The sequence below is a fragment of the Sinocyclocheilus grahami genome, unplaced genomic scaffold (assembly GCF_001515645.1).
Source record: "Sinocyclocheilus grahami isolate Dianchi unplaced genomic scaffold, SAMN03320097.WGS_v1.1 scaffold1753.1, whole genome shotgun sequence".
Taxonomy (NCBI): Eukaryota; Metazoa; Chordata; class Actinopteri; order Cypriniformes; family Cyprinidae; genus Sinocyclocheilus; species Sinocyclocheilus grahami.
This window is the reverse complement of record NW_015506932.1, coordinates 26,579-47,003: the sequence shown is the minus strand read 5'-3', so window position 1 is coordinate 47,003 and position 20,425 is coordinate 26,579. Positions and strand designations below refer to the sequence as shown.

Genomic DNA, 20,425 nt, shown 5'->3' with positions numbered 1-20,425 from the left:
CCTTTAAAGTAGGTTGCATAGGCTGTCAATGGAGGGACAGAAAGCGCTCAGATTTATCTTCATTCGCGAATAAGCTTTCATAAGGTAAGTAGACTTGTGAATTATAAATCATAGCAGAAACTCATTAACTCATTTCACCTGATGTCCAGTTTTGTTGTTCAGTAATCTCCATCATGTCCATCCTTTTATAATAGAATGTGTACCCCATGGTTAAAAAATACCTATACACCTATAATAAAATACCAATATATTATAAAAAGTATATATCTTCTTTCTAAATCATTCCCAAACATAAGATTGTTGTTTAGGCCATACATACCACGTAATATTAGAACAAGCACCTCTTAGTTTCAAAATACTTACAGTATAAATTATTTGTAATTTTATAGGTTGTTTCCCCAAACTTTGCATATTATTCCTTATACCTAGGTACTGGATAGGTACACTATAATTACAAAAAAGTTACGCTGTAACGTCAGTTTACTTACGCAGTTCTTTGCAGGTTGCATATCTGGTTGTTACCCCCTTATTACCCAAACGTAACACATAAGGGCCTTTCGCACCGCGGGAACCTTTTCATAGTACCAGAACTAATTGTGGAACTACCCACTTTTCGGCGTGTTCGCACCGCCGGAACTGGGAGCGATTTTAGTACCGGACTGCCTTTTTCGAGAACCAAATTAGCTCCTACTCCGGAGCAGGGTCTAACCAGCACAACTGGTACTAATCGTGACGTAACTTGACATTGATCACAGCGTCCTCCGTCCTCCTGTTGTTAACGTTGTTCTTCTTTGTTTCTGTTGTTGAACGCCGCGCACAAATGACGTCGCTATCGACTGGCTTACATCACTTCTTGGCACACACTGTCGGTGCGAATGCAACCCTTTAAATGGTACTGGGAAATAGTTTGCGCAAAATCGTCCCAGTACTTTAGTACCGTACATTTAGTTCTGGAACTAAAGCGGTGCGAAAGGCCCTATTGTTCCCTTATACCTACACGTACATTCTTTATAGGTACACTATAATTACAGAAATGTACACCGTAAATTCAGTATACTTACGTAGTTCTTTGCAGGTTGTAATCTAAAGCGTTACCAAACAGTTTTAGCTCATTCTAAGTGTAGAAAAGAAACATTTTATATCAACAAATGAGTCTGGGTTATTATAATTAAAGATTTTGAGGGATGACTACTAATGGAAATCTTTTTTTCTACTGCATAGAGTTAAAGTTATATGTTAATACAACCTAATCTCAGTTTCACTTTTTACAAAAGCTAAAGTTTGAAGGCAACATTCTTTGCAATTTTTTTAGTAAACTAATTCAGGTTTAGACCATACACACAACTGAAGAATAATTTTGCCTTTCTCTGGTCCTCTCTTTTTAGCGTCAAGAACATCGAAGGAGAAGTCAGGCTTCAAATTGTTGGTGACCCTGCCTATCCCCTCCTAGATTGGCTAATGAAAAGCTATATCATCTCTCCTAATTTGACCCCGGCACAAGAGTCATTCAATGTGTACCTTAGCTCAGTCCGAGTGGGCATGGAAATGGCTTTTGGTATCCTTAAGTCAAGATGGAGGGTGCTTCTTAAGAGGAGTGACTTCCACTTCAAGTTCACACCAGCTAAGATTGCTACCTGTTGTACCTCACACAATTTTCTTGCCAAAAAGAAGCAGATTTCTGTAACAGTAACTGGGTGGAGGAACTCGATGACCCCGAGTAAATTTCCCTCAGCCAAGTCAGCCAGTGCACTACCAGGAAACTGCTACTGGCAACACTGTGAGGTAAGCTCTAACTAGATACATGGCCAGGCACTTTCCACTTCGTAAAGGGCTCCTTTTTTAAAATATGAAACACACAACATCTAACACTTAGGCACATGTTTAATGAAATTCAAAATATTACATACATTTAAATCAGAAATCTTCCATACAAAACAAAAAGGAACAAAAAAGTGCCAGTGCTGTGTAGTGCACTAACATTAAGGCATATGCGAAATTACATTAAAACTTAAGATTTGAGATTGAGAAATATTTTTAAACACACAACAAAAAGAAACAAAAAGTGATCATGCAGTACAAAATTTGGCATCAGGGTGCCTGTACTAGGAACAACAATCTATGTGTGTATAGTTGAGGTAGTGTGTGTGATTTTGTGCATATGTGCATGCGTGTGTGATTGTGTGCAAATGTGTGTCTGTTTGTGTAAAAGTGTGTGTGATTGTGTGTGTATATGTGCATGCATGTGTGTTTGTGTGAGTGATTGCATGCAAATGTGTGTATGTGTGAAAATGTGCATGTGTGCATGATTGTGTGTTTGTGCATGTATATGTGCATGCATGTGTTTTTGTGTGCGTGATTGCGTGCAGATGTGTGTGTGTGTGTGTGTATATGTGCATGCATGTCTGTTTGTTTGAAGGTATGTGTTTTTGCATGTCAATGCAAATGTCAATGCAATGCATTAAGGCAAATGTAACAATGAACTTGTAAACATATGTAACCTGTAAACATTTAAAACACATTTACATTTTAAAACTTGTTCTTTGTTAATTCTGTTTGGTAAACAGTATTAACCATTTTTCTCTTAAATGTAAACTTTTGAACTCTTCTTATGTTATTCTAATCTAGATCTTGGATTGTGTAATCAGACTGTGAATTTTCAGGCTGGGGATGTGGGTAGGGATACTGGGGCAGTGCATATAAATGCTGTGTATGTGGGCGATAATGGTGCTGAGGCGGGGGTTACCAATGTGGAGCTGCCTGTGAAGGGTGAGGGAGGATACCTATTATGCTGCCTTCACGTGCTATCGGAAATTTCCTATTTTCCACTTGTCGTGATTACGAGCTTGTCGTATTCAAGTACTTTAATGTCAGAAAGAATAAAATGTAGCATCCCATTGGTTGACTATCATAAACATGCACTGCGCTACACATGCAGTTTGCTGACAATTCTGGAATTTCAGTCAAATACATGCTTATTTCACTGCTTATAAAACATACAATATGCTTCGAATGATTGTTCATATCTAGCCTATAAATATAGCAACAAGACAAAGGGATGTAGTTGTTGTGAGAACAGCATTGACAGCAGCAATGGTTGTCCCCTCCACCATGTTTAAAGATTATTACCCGCCCAACTCGGAAACTCTGGTATCAAAATTATTTCCAAATTTCCCAGTAGTAAATACGACTTGAGAGGCATTAACATCTAATTTCCGATTAGGAAACTCGTATTTACGATAATTCCGATAGCACGTGAAGGCAGCATTAGCCCTTCAAAAAGCTGGCCAATTAAAGGTCACATATTTTACACCTTTCTGGAGTTTTATTTTAAGTCTTGATGTCCTTAAGAATATATATTTGTGGTGTAAGTACCAAAAACCATCTCAATATATTTTTACAGCTCCCACACGTTAGATGTGATCCACCTCATAGTAACAATCCTGTCAGATCGTCCATCCTTTGAGTGAGAGTGTAACGTTACAGCTCGGCCGATCTGGTTTCGTGGTTAAAGTGAACCTTTGCGACATGTTTCCATGTTGTTGTTGTTGCTCAGCAATGGCATGGACGCGATGTTGTCTGGGGGTTTGGCAAAAGGAGAGTGGGACGGTGGGCGGTGCTCGGGGTGGTGACTGAAGGCGGTGACTGTGTAGTTTTTGTTTTGCCCTGAGCAATTATCGCAGTGGAGATGCACATCTGTTTCTCTGATGCCATAATTGCTGAAGAAAAGATGCAGGTATGAAATCACCGCATTTGAGCCTTTACTAATGAGATGGGCTTCATCAACCAGGAAGTTCACCTGTCGAGGAAGCCCCTCACAGCAGACACCAAACAACCCATACTTCCTTGGAACTAGAAAATAAATTGGTCCTGGCTGTAAGGGGTTACTTGGCAGGTGGACTTGCTGGGCATAGTCAAACAAGTAGTGCATAGTGATGTTGCGACTACATGGCTGATTGCTGCATAGGTCTTTGATGTCATTCTCAGCACACATTTTCTTGGCCTCTGTGACCATGTTATTGTACAGGGACCTCTCAGTTTGAACAGTCAATAGATGCTTCTCTTTGAAAGCAAATCTTAAGTGTCTATAAAATATTACACTATCCTATTGCTTTAAAAAGCACTGTAAAAACTGTGTGTGTGTGTGTGTCAGTGTGTGCATGTGTCACAGGCCACTATGAGCAAGACAGGCCTGTATAGGAGTATTGTGCAGGTGTGAGTTCCCCACCACTAAATTCATGTATGTCTGTGTGTATATACTGTATGTCTGTGTGTGTGTGTGTATATGTCTGTGCGTGCATGCGTGTGTGTGTGTCTGTTTGTGTGGGTACAGATTGAAAGCAGAATTGAGCTCTTTGTTACAAAACTGTAAGTGGTGGGTCATTTCTAGTTTACTTCTGCAGGAATTTGAAAGTCTCGTGGCATAACCGCTTTCCTTCCAGCCAATAGTAAGTCCTCTGCGGCTGACAGGGAGTTTGTTCCTTCCTTTTTGATAAGCTTGTGGTTTCAGAGTTGTTGATTGAACACGAAATCTTCCCCAGGAGGATGAGCATTTGGTCCCCTGAAAAACAGCAACTTTCAAACTAGCTAAAAAAACTGAATTTTATGGATCTGGATTTTGCAAGAGAACGGCTTACATCATTGTATTTCATTGTTTTTCACTAAACAATGACAATAAACTTCTATACTATTCTATATTCCTGACATCATGATTGTTAATGAAGAAACAGTTAGAAAACCAATTAAACTGGTTAAAATCTTAGCAAGCAAGAGGTACATGATGATTTATAAACTTGTCATGGTAGTGACCTGTCTGAACAATTTTCATGAATATTTTTTTTTACTCGGGGCATACTAACTGGATGTCAATTCTCTCATGGCTGCTTTCCTATGCATAATTTCCTCTGGGGTGAAGGGGCGATAGCATGGCTACCCATCACTGTACTGACAATTACAGCTAAAAACAAAACAATATCACTTTATTGAATATAGGAGCTGGCCACGGCAAAGAATCATCATATACAGAGGCAGACCTACATGACATCATCAGCTAAGCTGATGTTTTGTTTACATTTTGTCAAAGCAAAATATGCTATACCTGTGACATAAACAACTCATGAAAACCACTTTTTTTGTAGAGAAGGCATTTAAGAATGTTTGTGACTGACTCGCCTGAACTTTGAGGCATTTTCCCACTCAACCTGGTCGAATTCAAAGTCCGTAGAGAAAACTTTGTATTCTTCCATGGCTTCATTTTCCATAACTGAGTTGTAGTGGTCCAAACATTGATCGATCATTGATCATCCTCCTTTGCCAAGCCAGTCTCTGGACATTCTGTATCATCTTCCCAATGGTTGAACAAACGCGCTATCTCAGAATCCGTGGCTTGAAACGAAATCATGGCGGATTGTGTACACTGCACGCGAAGAATTCGCCAGCCAATCAGAGGCACTGTAGCAGGCCGTTGCAAAGAGGAAAACAGTTTTGTTTACGCGAGAAGGGTTTGTTTTAATGCTCTCTATGGGCTTACCAATGTAATGACGCTGTGGAGAGTAGATGAACCCGAAAGCAGAAATTCTAACCTTTACATAGATGCCAAACTTGAGTTGGTAATTCCCAGAGCGGGCAGTAGCGAGCGAAGTTTGTAGGCGTGTTTCCGGACATTTTTGTTCGCGATTTTGCTGCATCCACTCACAAAAATAAAGTTTTGATATATTTACGGTAGGAAATTTACAAAATATATTCATGGAACATGATCTTTACTTAATATCCTAATGATTTTTGGCATAAAAGAAAAATCGATAAATTTGACACATACAATGTATTTTTAGCTTTTGCTACAAACATACCCCAGCGACTTACAACTGGTTTTGTGGTCCAGGGTCACATGTTGCAAAAAATAGCACAATCATGCAGGTTTGCACTACACAACATCAGGAAGATCAGACCCTTCCTAACAGAGCATACAACATAACTTCTCGTCCAGGCCCTTGTCATTTCTAGGCTGGACTATTGCTCTTCTGGCTGGACTTCCATCATGTGCAATCAGACTTCTGCAAATGATTCAGAATGCAGCAGCACGTCTTGTTTTCAATGAGCCCAAGAGGGCTCATGTTACACCGCTTCTAATTTCTCTGCACTGGCTTCCAGTTGCAGCTTGCATCAAGTTCAAGTCATTGTTGCTCGCCTACAGAACAGCCACGGGCTCTGCACCCTCCTACCTCCGCTCTCATCACTTCCAGAAGCCTGCAGTCCGAAAATGAGTGGCGGCTCATGGTCCCATTGCAGAGAGACACAAATTCACTCTCCAGGATGTTTTCTTTCACCGTACCCTGTTGGTGGAATGACCTACCAAACTCCATCCGGACAGCCGAATCCCTGACAGTCCTCAAGAAACAACTGAAAACTTATCTCTTCCATGAGCATCTAACTGCTTCCTCGTTAAAAAAAAGTTTGTCCTAGTTTGTACTGTTTTGAACGATGACTGAAACCTTGTATAATGGGCAATTCACGTGTTTATTGCCACCTTGTGGTAGATCGCTTGTTGTTTTCCTCAATGTAAGTCACTTTGGATAAAAGTGTCTACCAAATGAATAAATGTAAATATACTGTAAATGCATGTCTGCTGATGCAGCAGCTTGTTTTCTTACACTCAGGGTAATTTCATGTGTGTTATACATGTGGGTTATTTCATGTACATGTGCAAAAGCGATAGTTCATACATACTCACAGCAGCATGTCTGTGGATGCATTGGCAGTAGCAAGTCTTGGTACTTGGTCTGCTGCAGCAGCAGTAACAGCAGCGTAGCAGAACAATTCCACCAAGAACACATTAACATTGTCATGTATATTATCAGGCAAAATTTTCAGAGAATTGTCATGACAAAACTATAACTAACATATATAACATATATATCCAAAATGTCTCTCTTACATCCTGAGTGTCCGATCCTGCTCCTGGAGGGCTACTGTCCTGAAGAGTTTAGCTCCTATCAGTTAAACACACCTGAACCATCTAAGCAATGTCTTACTAGGCATACTAGAAACTTCCAAATAAAATGTTTAAATACAAATGTAAAATTTGTGTGATATCCTTGCCAATAACAACATCCTTTAGTTGCAGGGCCACCAGTGATATTTTTCCAGTTGATGCTTTTGGCCAAGTCATTTGAAATCATTTGCTGCATTGTTCGCCACACAGTGTTTATATTGCGCCCTCCAACCAGGGGTCCGTTCTTCGTACGTGGATTACTCAGTTAGCTGGATTTTATTGTTGCTGATTTGATATGATCCAGAATTGTTAGATTCTTCAAAGCTCATACCGGAGTTGCTGTCATAGCAACAGGTTATTTCACGTAAACAGGATTAGATTGCGTCTTTTTAAGTGAAGGTGATATTGATAGTCTGTCCCAGCCACTGCTACTTTTTACAAGTGTGTCTTATTAAAACAGGAAAAACTATTTTAAAAGATAATTGTAAAATTATTTTGAAAATAATAAAATGTTGCGTATCTATAATAATAGACACAACCAGTTTTACAAATTTTTGAGATTTATTCGTGAAGGAGTATCTCATAATTGCATTGCAGTCATACATACAAGTACAGTTTGTTTGAGTCGTGCATTAATTTGAGCGGTGAGCTTTTATACAAATGGCTTTGATGCATCGCAGGAGATGACCACTTCACAAATCAAAAAAATGCTTTTATGATGCAGTTAATTTAAACACAGTCAGTTATGACTTAATAGTGTCACAGCATGTGTTTGGAGAAAGGGCACGGCCAGAAGAGAATAAGTCTCAAAACACATTTAATGAATACTGCGAACAGGGTATACACATAACCAGTGTTGGGGGTAACGCATTACAAGTAACGCAAGTTACGTAATCAGATTACTTTTTTCAAGTAACTAGTAAAGTAACGCATTACTTTTTAATTTACAAGAGAATATCAGAGTTACTTTTTCAAATAAGTAATGCAAGTTACTTTTTTTCCAATTTATTGATTGAGAGCTCTCCTGTCCCCATGTTGAGAGAAATCAGAAGATGTTACTGTAGATCTAAAATAAATATGAATATGCATTAATTAATCTCACTCACTCACAAAAAAAAAAGATTCAATATTCCTCAAAATTAATAAAAATAATGCAACTCAGAATATGACGCAAACCTGCAATAATTAAATTTTAAACAACACAAATATCCTTTATAAATTCCATTCTATTAACAAATGTCTTTGCTTCTGACCTTTGATGATCCAGTTCAGCCGTACTAATAAGCAAAAATTTCGTCTAGACGAACATTTGTGTGTTGAAATGGCTTCTTCTGCATTCTACTGTACGGACGTAAATTTACTTTCCCTTCAGCCTGAGGCTTATTCATTTCACTTTTGGTGTGAAAAGGCTTTTATATTTGCCAAAAATATAAAAAAAATTATTTTAAAAACAAACAAGCAAGCCCTGTCCAGATTTAAAAAGTAACGCAAAAGTAACGTAATGCATTACTTTCCATAAAAAGTAACTAATTACGTTACTTAGTTACTTTTTATGGAGTAACGCAATATTGTAATGCATTACTTTTAAAAGTAACTTTCCCCAACACTGCACATAACCATAAAGTAGCGACAACGTCAAACACCAACTAACGACACAGAGGACTTGAAATAGACAGTGTAAATCAACTTCAAAGGCAAGGCAGGTGTGCAAATTAACTAATTAATAACAGGAACACAAGGAAAACTAGGTCACAGGACAGAAAACAACACTAAAACAGAACTAAACTGTGACAGATCACCCCCCCTCCGGAAATGCGCGACCTCGCGCCAGTAGAGAGTCCAAAAAAGAGGCAGGAGTGGGCAAAGGGATGGCGAACATACAGAGTCTGAGGAGTGGGCGAAGGGATGGCAGAAGAGTAGGGCGGACAGAAGACGGACGGGGTGGCGAAGGGGCAGAGAATAGATAAAACGGGACCAGGGAGGTACCGAAGGAGGAAGGATCCAGGGAACAGTCAGGCGTCGCAGAGGGAGGATGAAGAGTTGAGGAGGATGAGACGAGTAGAGGATGACCAGAGCCCAGCCAGGATGAGGGCCCATGGTGGAGTCGCTGGAGCGAGGAGCCATGGTGGAACCAGGGATTCAAGCTCCTACAATGACGCCGGTGATGGAGACCCAGACAAAGCCGTGCAGACATGGAGCCTGGGCGACACAGAGGATCCGGAGGGCCAAGTCGTAACAACAGGCTCTGGCGACTGAGGCGAAGACGTGGTTCATTGATCTTAAGTATATGATGTCATTGTGTTGTTGTCTTGCCGCCAGCCAATCGCCACATTGCTGATCATGATTTCAAGTATCGATATATCTGCCCTTTCCAATGAACATCAACACAAAGTAATCTCAGACAACATAATCCAGATCTACTATATCAAATCTACTAACTTGTTTGAAGAACCAAATTAGCAATAGATCAGTTATCAGCATTAAAAGATCTGGGATCTGTCAAATGATCTCAAATTATTAAGCGAGCGAGGTGCAAAGAATGGACCACAGGCCTAGATTATTAATCGAAGAGAAACATATGCTTCTTATCAGATGCACGGCCCCATGTTGCAAGGATCTGTACACAATTCCTGGAAGCTGAAAACATCCCAGTTCTTGCATGGCCAGCATACTCACCGGACATGTCACCCATTGAGCATGTTTGGGATGCTCTGGATCGGAGTATACGACAGCGTGTTCCAGTTCCTGCCAATATCCAGCAACTTCGCACAGCCATTGAAGAGAGGACCAACATTCCACAGACCACAATCAACAACCTGATCAACTCTATGCGAAGGAGATGTGTTGCACTGCGTGAGGCGTGAATGGTGGTCACACCAGATACTGACTGGTTTTCGGACCCCCCAATACAGTAAAACTGCACATTTTAGAGTAGCCTTTTATTGTGGCCAGCCTAAGGCACACCTGTTTTAAGAGAATATAACATGAAAAGTGTTACAGCATGGGGATACATAAACTGTATCTGACATTTAATTCAGAATTATTAAATACAGTTTTAAGCAAGGATATATTTTAGAATATTAAATATTTTAATATCTAGTGTACTTTTTATATTCTAATAAAAAAATACTTGTAAATAGTTCCTTGTATCTCAGAATACATTATATTAATATAATGTACACAGATGAGCCAAAACATTATGACCACCTGCTTAATATTTTGTTGGTCCTCTGCATGCTGCCTAAACAGTAAAGACCTGCTGAGGCATGGACTCTACCAGAGACCTGAAGGTGTCCTGTTGTGTCTGGGTCAATATCACCATAGAGTGCCTTTCAACCCTCACAATACTCAAGGCGAATGGGAAATTAAAACCCACATTTTTATGTCATGTCATAAATAGTAGACACTCAAGTACTATAGAAACATATTTGCTGAGCTCCCACACATTTTTTTTAGATAATTATGGGCTATTATTTGAAACAAAAACCATAAGATATGTCCACCCTGTCATGGACATATATATTACTGTTAAATACGTTTTCATTGCATATTAAGATGCAAATTATATTTTCTAAAAGGTATGATGTCCCTTACTTAAACAGGGTTATTTGTTTGCCTTCAAATTATAAATACATAAAAGATTTTATGTAAACCATGTGCTGTTAAAGAAACTCGTACAATTCATGCATGTATTTTTTCTTATTTGGAGAAAACTGTGATATTTGGATGCAGTCTTTTGTTTGCATGTTATTGCCCCAACACCTAGCGATTTAACACACTGGATTATATAGATATGATTGAATTATTATTTTAAATATTATTTTAAAATATCAAGATGACAGGGTGGACCAGCACATGACAGGGTGGACACATAAAGCAGAACACACAAAGCATGACAAAAAATGACAATGAAACATTTATTTAACTTCAAAAAAATAATAAAATTACATTCTCAATCACATTGATTTACCCCCCAAAACTAAAAACTCCATGTAAACACCACATTATGAACAGAGCAAAACACACTTCTGAAAAGAAATCTAGATATACATTCACAAAAAATAATAACTCCACTGTTGCCCTGGCTTTAGCTCTGGCAGCTTTCTTTCTTTGCCTTTCTTTTCTTTCCTCTCTCAGTGAGGTCATTAATTCCGTTCTTCTTCCCTGTATCTCTATCTTTCCTCCATTTCTCTTTTTCTTTCTTAAGGTATGCTTCTCTTTGTTCAGGGTTTGCATCCTGACATTTTCTGTATTGCTGTGCAATTTCTGCTGCACTCAGAGGCATGTCCTGAGAAAGAGCAATGATTTTATGTTTTTATAAATTTGATAAAATAAAGCAGATCTTTCTATAAATTACAATATAAAATTTCTATAAATTGCAATATTATCTACAAATGAATGCTGTGTCCACCCTGTCATGTCTAAGTAGCCGACAGGATGGACAATTTGGAACAACGACAGGGTGGACATTTTGAGCTTCAATTAGCATATTAGCTTACAACAAATTGTGATTAGCTAAATAGTTAGCCTGGCTGTTGAAGAGAATTTGGTATATTTAAACTTGCATATTTTGAAAATACTGTATTCTAATCACTTCTGGCATATTTTATGGCGACATGTTAAGCTTTGTCAAAGCAAGTAAGCAAACTCATATGAAGAAAATTTGTCAATTGAAAAGTCACCAACTTACTCACTTCAGCCGTTGAAATTCCCAACACTGACGAGACAAAAAATCTGTTGTCCTGATGTCACTAAAGTGGATGGCCTTTTCTTAAAGGGGCGGATACCACAATGCGACAGGGTGGACAACCATTCAAGGGACATGGACAAACTCTTCTTTATTATTAAATAAAAATATTGTTTTTATTACCAAATGATCAATACACTCAAATTGAGTTTAACAAAAATGTAAAAAAATATTTATAGAGAACAAAATTTTTGGTCCCACTTTATATTGTGTCCCTAATACCTGTGTGCTTGCATAGTAACTAGATGTGTACGTAGTATGTAACCACAGTGTAAATACACATTGGTACAAAGTATCTATAGCTGTAATATTTGTGTATGTAACAACACACTGAATGGTATGTGTAAGTACAAATGTGTAACAGGACATTGGTAACAACACTTTTTGGTAATGAAAGTACAAATATGTAACAGGACCTTCAATTAGCATATTAGCTTACAACAAATTGTGATTAGCTAAATAGTTAGCCTGGCTGTTGAAGAGAATTTGGTATATTTAAACTTGCATATTTTGAAAATACTGTATTCTAATCACTTCTGGCATATTTTATGGCGACATGTTAAGCTTTGTCAAAGCAAGTAAGCAAACTCATATGAAGAAAATTTGTCAATTGAAAAGTCACCAACTTACTCACTTCAGCCGTTGAAATTCCCAACACTGACGAGACAAAAAATCTGTTGTCCTGATGTCACTAAAGTGGATGGCCTTTTCTTAAAGGGGCGGATACCACAATGCGACAGGGTGGACAACCATTCAAGGGACATGGACAAACTCTTCTTTATTATTAAATAAAAATATTGTTTTTATTACCAAATGATCAATACACTCAAATTGAGTTTAACAAAAATGTAAAAAAATATTTATAGAGAACAAAATTTTTGGTCCCACTTTATATTGTGTCCCTAATACCTGTGTGCTTGCATAGTAACTAGATGTGTACGTAGTATGTAACCACAGTGTAAATACACATTGGTACAAAGTATCTATAGCTGTAATATTTGTGTATGTAACAACACACTGAATGGTATGTGTAAGTACAAATGTGTAACAGGACATTGGTAACAACACTTTTTGGTAATGAAAGTACAAATATGTAACAGGACTAACAGCACTTTTTGGTAAAGAAAGTGTTACACTTTATATTAGATTTACTATGTAATTACTCTGATGTTACACAGCAGCGGCCAGTAAAGTTAGGCTTTACATATAAATTGTGGTTGGTGTCCAGAATGTTAACACTTTACATTAAGTGGACAGTTCCTGAGGAGTTACCATGTAAGTACACCAACTTGAGATCCAACTCCTCCCACTTTACATACCCCTAAACCTACCCATCTCCACCCCCTGCATCAAATGGTTCCAATTACTCTTATACATATTGTTGTTACAAAATGTAGTTTTATAATTCCTGTTATACGAGTACTTAGTGAAGTGAAAAAAAGTGTTGTTACCAATGTCCTGTTACACATTTGTACTTACACAAACCATCCTGAGGGTTGTTACATGTGTGTAGTTACAGAAACATTACAGCTGTAGATACTATGAACCAATGTGTACTTACACTGTGGTTACATACTACATACACATCTAGTTACTACGTAAGTACACATGTATTAGGGACACAATATAAAGTGGGACCAAATTTTTTCATTTTATGATTTGACTATATTCTACTCTCATTCAAATTTAATGAGCAGTGCATGGGACATAGCACAATAACAAGCATGCTCTTATAAAAAAATCTAGAAAATGTATCTAAAGAGTCGAGTAATGCTTTTGTTATGAATATAAAAACTTAGCCTAATAGGACCCCAAAAGGCACCCTACAGTGATATTGACCCGTCTATCACCAAGACGTTATCAGCATAGACGTTAGACAGGCCTAGGGGTGCGTGGTGGTTAAGCCTGTCCATCAGGCTTCAGCATTTCAGAGAAAGGGTGTTTCCCGTCGTATCAAAGCAATGATGCAATGTCTCATTCCCTGCTCTCAGAGAACCATGGTTAACGTGAGTAACCCGAGAAGTTTCTGTCTGGCACCAACAACCAATGTTCAAAGTCCCTTAAATTACTTTTCTTCCCCATTCTGATGCTCAGTTTAAACTTCAGCAGATTTTCTTGACCATGTCTATCTGCCCAAATGCATTGCTGCCATGTGATTGGATATTCGTGTTAGCGAGCGGTCTAACACGTGTACCTTATAAAGTGGCCAGTGAGTGTAGTAAGTATATTTGTACAGCAAGTAATTTATCAGTCAAGGTATTTTTAAGAAGTGGATTTAGGCAAAATATTATTTAAAAAATAATATTGGGAGTACTGCATATACAAATATTTATCACAAAAGAGCCAATAAAAACATTTTGTATTTTATTATGTACGAGACATTATACTTGGTTATATGTGATATTGAAAAAAAATCCTGATTTCATCAATGAAAATGAAAAGTTAAGTTTCTGTTGGATTTTCTGTGGTAAATGCCAATAAAGTATTTTTAGTGATGTATAAAACAAAGATGATTATATGTGAGATCGACAGAATCATTTAAAGCAATAGGAAAATATAGCAAGGTTTAAAATGAAATAAAAAGTGCTGTAACAAATTAAAGTGATTATATATTCTAGTATATAGTTTGCATGCACATTAGTATCAATTCTTTTAATATTATGAAAATAAGGTTGTTTTTTATTTATATATATATATATATATATATATATATTTTTATTTATTTATTTATTTTTTTTGCTAAACCCCATATCAGCACACAATCTTAACACACATCATCTGATTTACTCAGTGACAGAGGCAGAAAATGCTTACATGCTCTATAGCAGTGTTTCCCAACCTTTTTTTAGTTGCGGCACCCTTTGGAAATTTTAACAAACTTGTGGCACCCTACAAAATTAATTTTTGTCACAATATTTGAATTTCTAAATTCGATATGATACTTTGAAAAGTATAGATATTCGGTACACCAGGAAGAACTGCAGAATATAATGTCATACAGATATTTTTAATATTATTAATTTTTTTGTCCATGGTGGCAATCAGCAGGCTACTTTCTAATGAAGAGACCAATTTATATGACAGATTTTCATGTAGGCTTTTATTCATATGTAAACATTGTTTAATTACCATTATAACTTAAACTATCTCACAACTTTTTGCTCACACAGTGTATTTTTGATTTTACAGTGGGGTAATTTTGTTGCAGTAGCTTGATTTCAAACTTTGAATTAAATAAAAAATGACAAGTAAGCAGTCAGCTATAAAATCAGAACAAATAAAGAAATCACAGTAGGGCTATTGCAGACAGAAACAATACTGCACTGCATCCATGTGTCCTATCAGCTCGATTTTTGAGTGGACTTTGCTGTTCCGATGAGCACGAGCGGTACACGAGTAGAGCGACTGAGTGGAGCGCACACGCATAGAGCGGGATAATACCATAGACTGTATGGATAATACACAGAGCGTCACACCACGTGAAAGTGAAACCTGAGCGGTGAACTAATGTTCGGCAGCCGGAATTTCGCCGCATCGCTAATTATTGGCGACATCAGAAATGGATATTATTTTTTTTAACATTTTAGCAATTAAAAAATATTTTTAAAATATTTTTTACACGGCACCCCTGCTCTCGACAGATGGCACCCCGGTTGGGAAACACTGCTCTATAGGACATAGATCAATGAACAGAAGCAAGCCCAGCTTCTTTTCTGATTTCTCGAGCTGTATTTGCCAGATCATTTACTCCTTCTCTCAAGAGGTACTGAGTGGTAGCAAAGGATAGTACTGCAGCGGCAGCACTGCCTACACCTGGAAGGAGACTCAAAAGATATTCAACAGTAGCAATGGTAGCGAGCGCAGCAGACGCTTGCAATCTGGTCAGTGCTTTTTCTCGGATGGCAGTAACAAATTTAGATTTGGCCAGATCTTTCAGGTGGGGCTTGTTAACTTTTTCTGAAAGCCTTGTCAGTGATCTCTCATCCAAACCAAATGCAAAGTAGCACCTTGTGAGGAAAAGCACAACCATGCCTAGATCACATGCTGCTGATAGGCCAGGCAGAGGGACGACTGCTATACCACCAGAGACAAGAGATACAGCCCAGGTCATTCGTTTAAAAATCTTGATCTTCTTCTCAAGAGATGCAGCTGAACACACTGGCCAGGCTTGTAGAAGAGCATCCTTCTTGTGTTCTGGAAGTTCATCTTCGAGAACGTTTTGAAGTAATTCAAAATCATATTCCTCCAAATCACAAGACGATATCAAGAAAACTCTGGGGTCTCCTAGTTCTTTCAGGTTTTTCTGACAATACTCTCTTATTAGGGAAAGAACTTTCTGCTCATCAAATCCTGTTTTCTTTTTCTCTGCAGCGATGTCATTGTCAATCTTGGAACGAACAAAGTAAAAGCTTTTCTTCTGTTTTCTTATTTCTTTAGCCAGCATGATGTCATTCTCTGTGAACCTCACTGAGTTAAGGATAATGAAGAAATCATAGGTGTTAAACTCGACATCTTTCAGGTATTTTTTAGCTTTGAAGTTTGGGGTTCCTATTCCAGGCAGGTCCCAGATCTTCACATTTGGCATTTCTGGATATTCATACTTGGTGGCCAATGTTGTAGTTTCTATGACTCCGGTAGGTGCTGCTCCATCATCTTCATTCTTTAGACCTCTAAGTGCATTTACAAAGGAGGATTTTCCTGATCCTGTCTCTCCAGTCACAGCGATGTTAAGTGAGACATTAACAAACTGGTCAAATTTTATTTTCGCTTTTGCTGCAGCCTTTCCCAGAGTGGTCTCGCCTGATGCCTTTATTGCATCAACAACAGCAGGGTCTTGATTTTCCATATTCCAAATGGCAAACTTAAACATCAACGAATGCTCAAAATTAGAGACATAACATACTTATTTAAATAATGTAATTTAATAATGTAACTGACAAAAAATTACCTGAATTTGTTGGTTCCAGGAGGAGTAATGAAACACCTGTTTTAAATACAGAAATTGAATAGTATGACCAACTGATATATAACATATATACTGTACATATATGTAATACTGTGAAAAACAATTTCACACTTTGCTAATTCATGCAAAATCATGAAATGAATACTAATAATATATTGTCAAAACAAACTTTGATGTTGGATTTAGAAAGCATAGCCAGAAAGTTTGAAGCAGTTTAAAAAACTTGATTTTAGGATTGAAGTTACTTTAAGTTTGACCTCTGTTATGCAGTTGCTACGTTGTCCTGGTTGGTTGAAAGGGAGCTGCTAGGGTGTTCTAGCATGTTTTATAATATCATTAGCTTGGCATGTTGCTAACCTGTTTCTAGCATGCTAGACATGTTTCTAGTATGTCACTAGCATGTTGCTAGCATTCATCTAGCATTCTTTAACACAGTTTTTGGTTATTAGGCATTGCTAGTAATAGAGAGAGAAAGGGGTTCTTAAAGGGGTCATATGATGTTGCTAAAAAGAACATTATGTTGTGTATTTGGTGTAATGAAATGTGTTCAAGAGTGAGCTGAGGCGGCGGGGTCGAGAACGGCAGTCCCGGCGGATCTGACGAAGGAGCGGTGAAAACGGTGAAAGTCGATCCGGTGATCCACAGTACTAAGTTGATGTATTCCCTCAGCGACCAGCACAGATCAGCTCCAGGCATGACGAAGCGGATATCGTCCTCTTTTGGAAGACCAAACAAAGTAGTTTCGCTTTCACAACGAAGCACACAGCGCCTTCACGACATGGCGGTGGCGGCGGCAACAATACTACAGCGAGAATAAAAGTTATGCCTTCTTTCTTTGCGTGAACATTTGGGCGGCGTTATGCAAATCTTCCCACATAGTGATGTAGACATGTGGGGGCGTGTTAGAACGAGATGTTTTAGGTAGGTGTGGCTGACTTTTATAAAGAATATCTCTTTGGATTTGAGACTTTAGTCTTTGCAACTTTACAGATCTTCTTTATGCACCAAGAGCTTGTAACACTCCAAAGAGAAAGGAAAAAATTAAATTGCATCATATGATCCCTTTAAGAACTTATGCATATGTGTGTGATGGTGGTGTTGACAGTTGAAATTTGAACAGACTATATGTAATAAGACTATATGTAATAACCATAATATGCACGGTTACTTCCTGGTTAGTGGCCAAGTATGGTTACCCAGTATGGTTACCCAAGTATGGTTACCCATACTCAGAATTTTAATCCATCCAAGTGCGCGCGCACACACACACACACACACACACACACACACACACACACACACACACACACACACACACACACACACACACACACACACACACGGAGCAGTGGGCAGCCATGTGCTGGGGTGCCCGGGGGAGCAGTTGGGGGTTCGGTGCCTTGTTTAAGGGTCTCACCTCAGTCGTGGTATTGAGGGTGGAAGAAAGCATTCTTTGGGGGGTTATTTACACCCCCCACCAACAATTCCTGCCAGACCTGAGACTTGAACCCGCAACCTTCGGGTTAGAAGTCTGACTCTCTAACCATTAGGCCACGACTGCCCCATAGTGTCTCCCCTGCCAGGTAAGTATTTTCGCGGGCGAAATATACCATTTGTATAACCACAATTTAAACTTGGTATTTGTAGTTAAACTGTAGTTATACAAATGGTAATCAATATACCAAAATCCATGGTTACTACACTTTTACTACAATAAAGCCATGTTTAATTTTTTTTTGGAGGTCAGCAGCAGGTAGTCCTATCATTTTACTTTATTTTAAGTTGATTATTGCTTGTGTGATTCTTTGTAGCAAAATAATTTATTAATTGAATTAATAAAATAAAATATATTTCTGTACCCACGTCTCTTGCTCCTATTTAAGTAGACTTGAACCTGTGTTGCCTTGAGTTGCACCTGAGTGTGCGTAGTATTTCCCTGGGTGCAAGTCCTAGGGTGGCGTAGTCATCTCTCTAGTGTTATTGTTTCTGTTGCCCAATGCCACTTTGCTACAGAGGCATGAAGGCATTCAACACACATAGAACTGTCCGAGTGAGAAGACTGTTTTCACTACCTCAGACAGCCCTTTATACAGTATAAGTTTCCTGTGTACGTGACAGAACTGGCAGAGCGGTTTCTGCTCTAAGAAGACAATGGTTAACTACACCCTGACCTAAACACATACTGTAAGAAAACACTGCACAGTAAATTTTTTTTAATACTTACTCATATTTGCCTTATGGCCTTACACTTATTTGCCTGACGGACAGTACACTTAATAATCTATTTGCCACATTTGTATATTGCGTGCATGTTAGTATTTAACCTAATACTCTGGCTTAAAGGGATAGTTCACCCAAAAATGAAAATGTGATGTTTATCTGCTTACCCCCAGGGCATCCAAGAATTATGTGACTTTGTTTCTTCAGTAGAACACAAACGAAGATTTTAACTCAAACCGTTGCAGTCTGTCAGTCATATAATGGAGGTGAATGGGCTCCACGGCTTTGAGAGTAAAAAAAAAACATACACAAACAAAACCAAATTAAACCCTGCGGCTCGTGACGATACATTGATGTGTAAAGACACAAAACGATCGGTCTGTGCAAGAAACTGAACAGTATTTATATTGTTTTTTACCTCTGATTCAGGCAATGTCCGAACTGTTCGAACGGTCCATGACGGTTTGTGTTAAAAATCTTTGTTTGTGTTCTACTGAAGAAACAAAGTCACCTACATCTTGGATGCCCTGGGGGTAAGCAGATAAACATCACATTTTCATTTTTGGGTGAACTATCCCTTTAATAAGCTTTAATATAAAAATATAGGAATATAAGAATTTCCATTACAGGTCACACCAAAGAGGGTGAAGAATTCCTTCCACACAAGTGAGAACTAACTGGTTTCAGAAGTAGTGGCTTTCATAAGTTCATCCAACACAATTGCTCTAAACTGCACTGTAACCTAGAGTGGCACCATGAAATACAGTTTTACAATCATCGAAAGACAAAAAGCTATTTAATGTTACAGAGAGATGGACGTAAAGTTCTTACCTGTAAAAATATACTTTCGATAACTTTGGATATGCCGTGTCACTGCCTTGGGCAGTGTCTAGTGCAAACAGGTTTATACAGGTCACGAGCCACTTCCTCACTCAGCAAGGGGAATGCCCATTCTTGTAGGAGGATTCACGTAAGAATATAATGTTCCCTCTACTGGTTATATGGTTATATTATCTTGTGGCTACTTATTCTGGGCACTAAATTATTCATCCCATACAGAAATATATGTGAATATATTACATGTGAAACCCTGTTAAATATATTGAGATATACTGTATTTTGAAAATATATTTTTGAAATGCATTAAAATTCAAGCTTAAAAATGTAACTTCATGTTGCATGTATAAATGTGTACATATATGTGACAATATATTTCATGCCTCATGTCACAAAAAATATTACATTTGGCATGAAATATAGTCACTATATTTTTATTTTTTAATCAATTGCTACATTTTTATTTTTTATCTACACCATGTTAAAAATGTCTATATTATGCCAAGCTATTATATATTATATTAGATAAAATTAGATTATTATAAACTGAATGCATTGAAACGTCTCAGTTACATACAGTACGTTACCCTCGTTCCCTGATGGAGGGAATGGAGACGTTATGTCATGATGACATTAGGGGTTTACATGGAAGCCCCAATCATCTCGG

The 20,425-nt window shown here is 38.1% G+C and overlaps 2 protein-coding genes across 2 annotated transcripts in view; one reads left to right on the top strand and one right to left on the bottom strand.

The window, feature by feature from the left end:
- Nucleotides 1–6,260, top strand: part of LOC107572457 (uncharacterized) — a 17,871-nt gene extending 11,611 nt beyond the window's left edge. Inside the window, exons 6-8 of the mRNA XM_016258878.1 lie at nucleotides 2,661–2,766; nucleotides 3,681–3,733; nucleotides 6,066–6,260. Of these exons, the coding sequence (XP_016114364.1) occupies nucleotides 2,661–2,766; nucleotides 3,681–3,733; nucleotides 6,066–6,260 (354 nt within the window). The remainder of the gene's footprint in view (nucleotides 1–2,660; nucleotides 2,767–3,680; nucleotides 3,734–6,065) is intronic.
- Nucleotides 6,261–15,352: 9,092 nt separating this feature from the next.
- Nucleotides 15,353–19,814, bottom strand: LOC107572461 (interferon-inducible GTPase 5-like). Its single transcript, XM_016258880.1, has 3 exons — nucleotides 19,753–19,814; nucleotides 16,684–16,719; nucleotides 15,353–16,596 (listed from the first exon to the last, which is right to left on the bottom strand). The coding sequence occupies exon 3, from the start codon at nucleotides 16,579–16,581 to the stop codon at nucleotides 15,418–15,420; it is 1,164 nt and encodes a 387-aa protein (XP_016114366.1). The 5' UTR covers nucleotides 16,582–16,596; nucleotides 16,684–16,719; nucleotides 19,753–19,814; the 3' UTR covers nucleotides 15,353–15,417.
- Nucleotides 19,815–20,425: the final 611 nt, after the last annotated feature.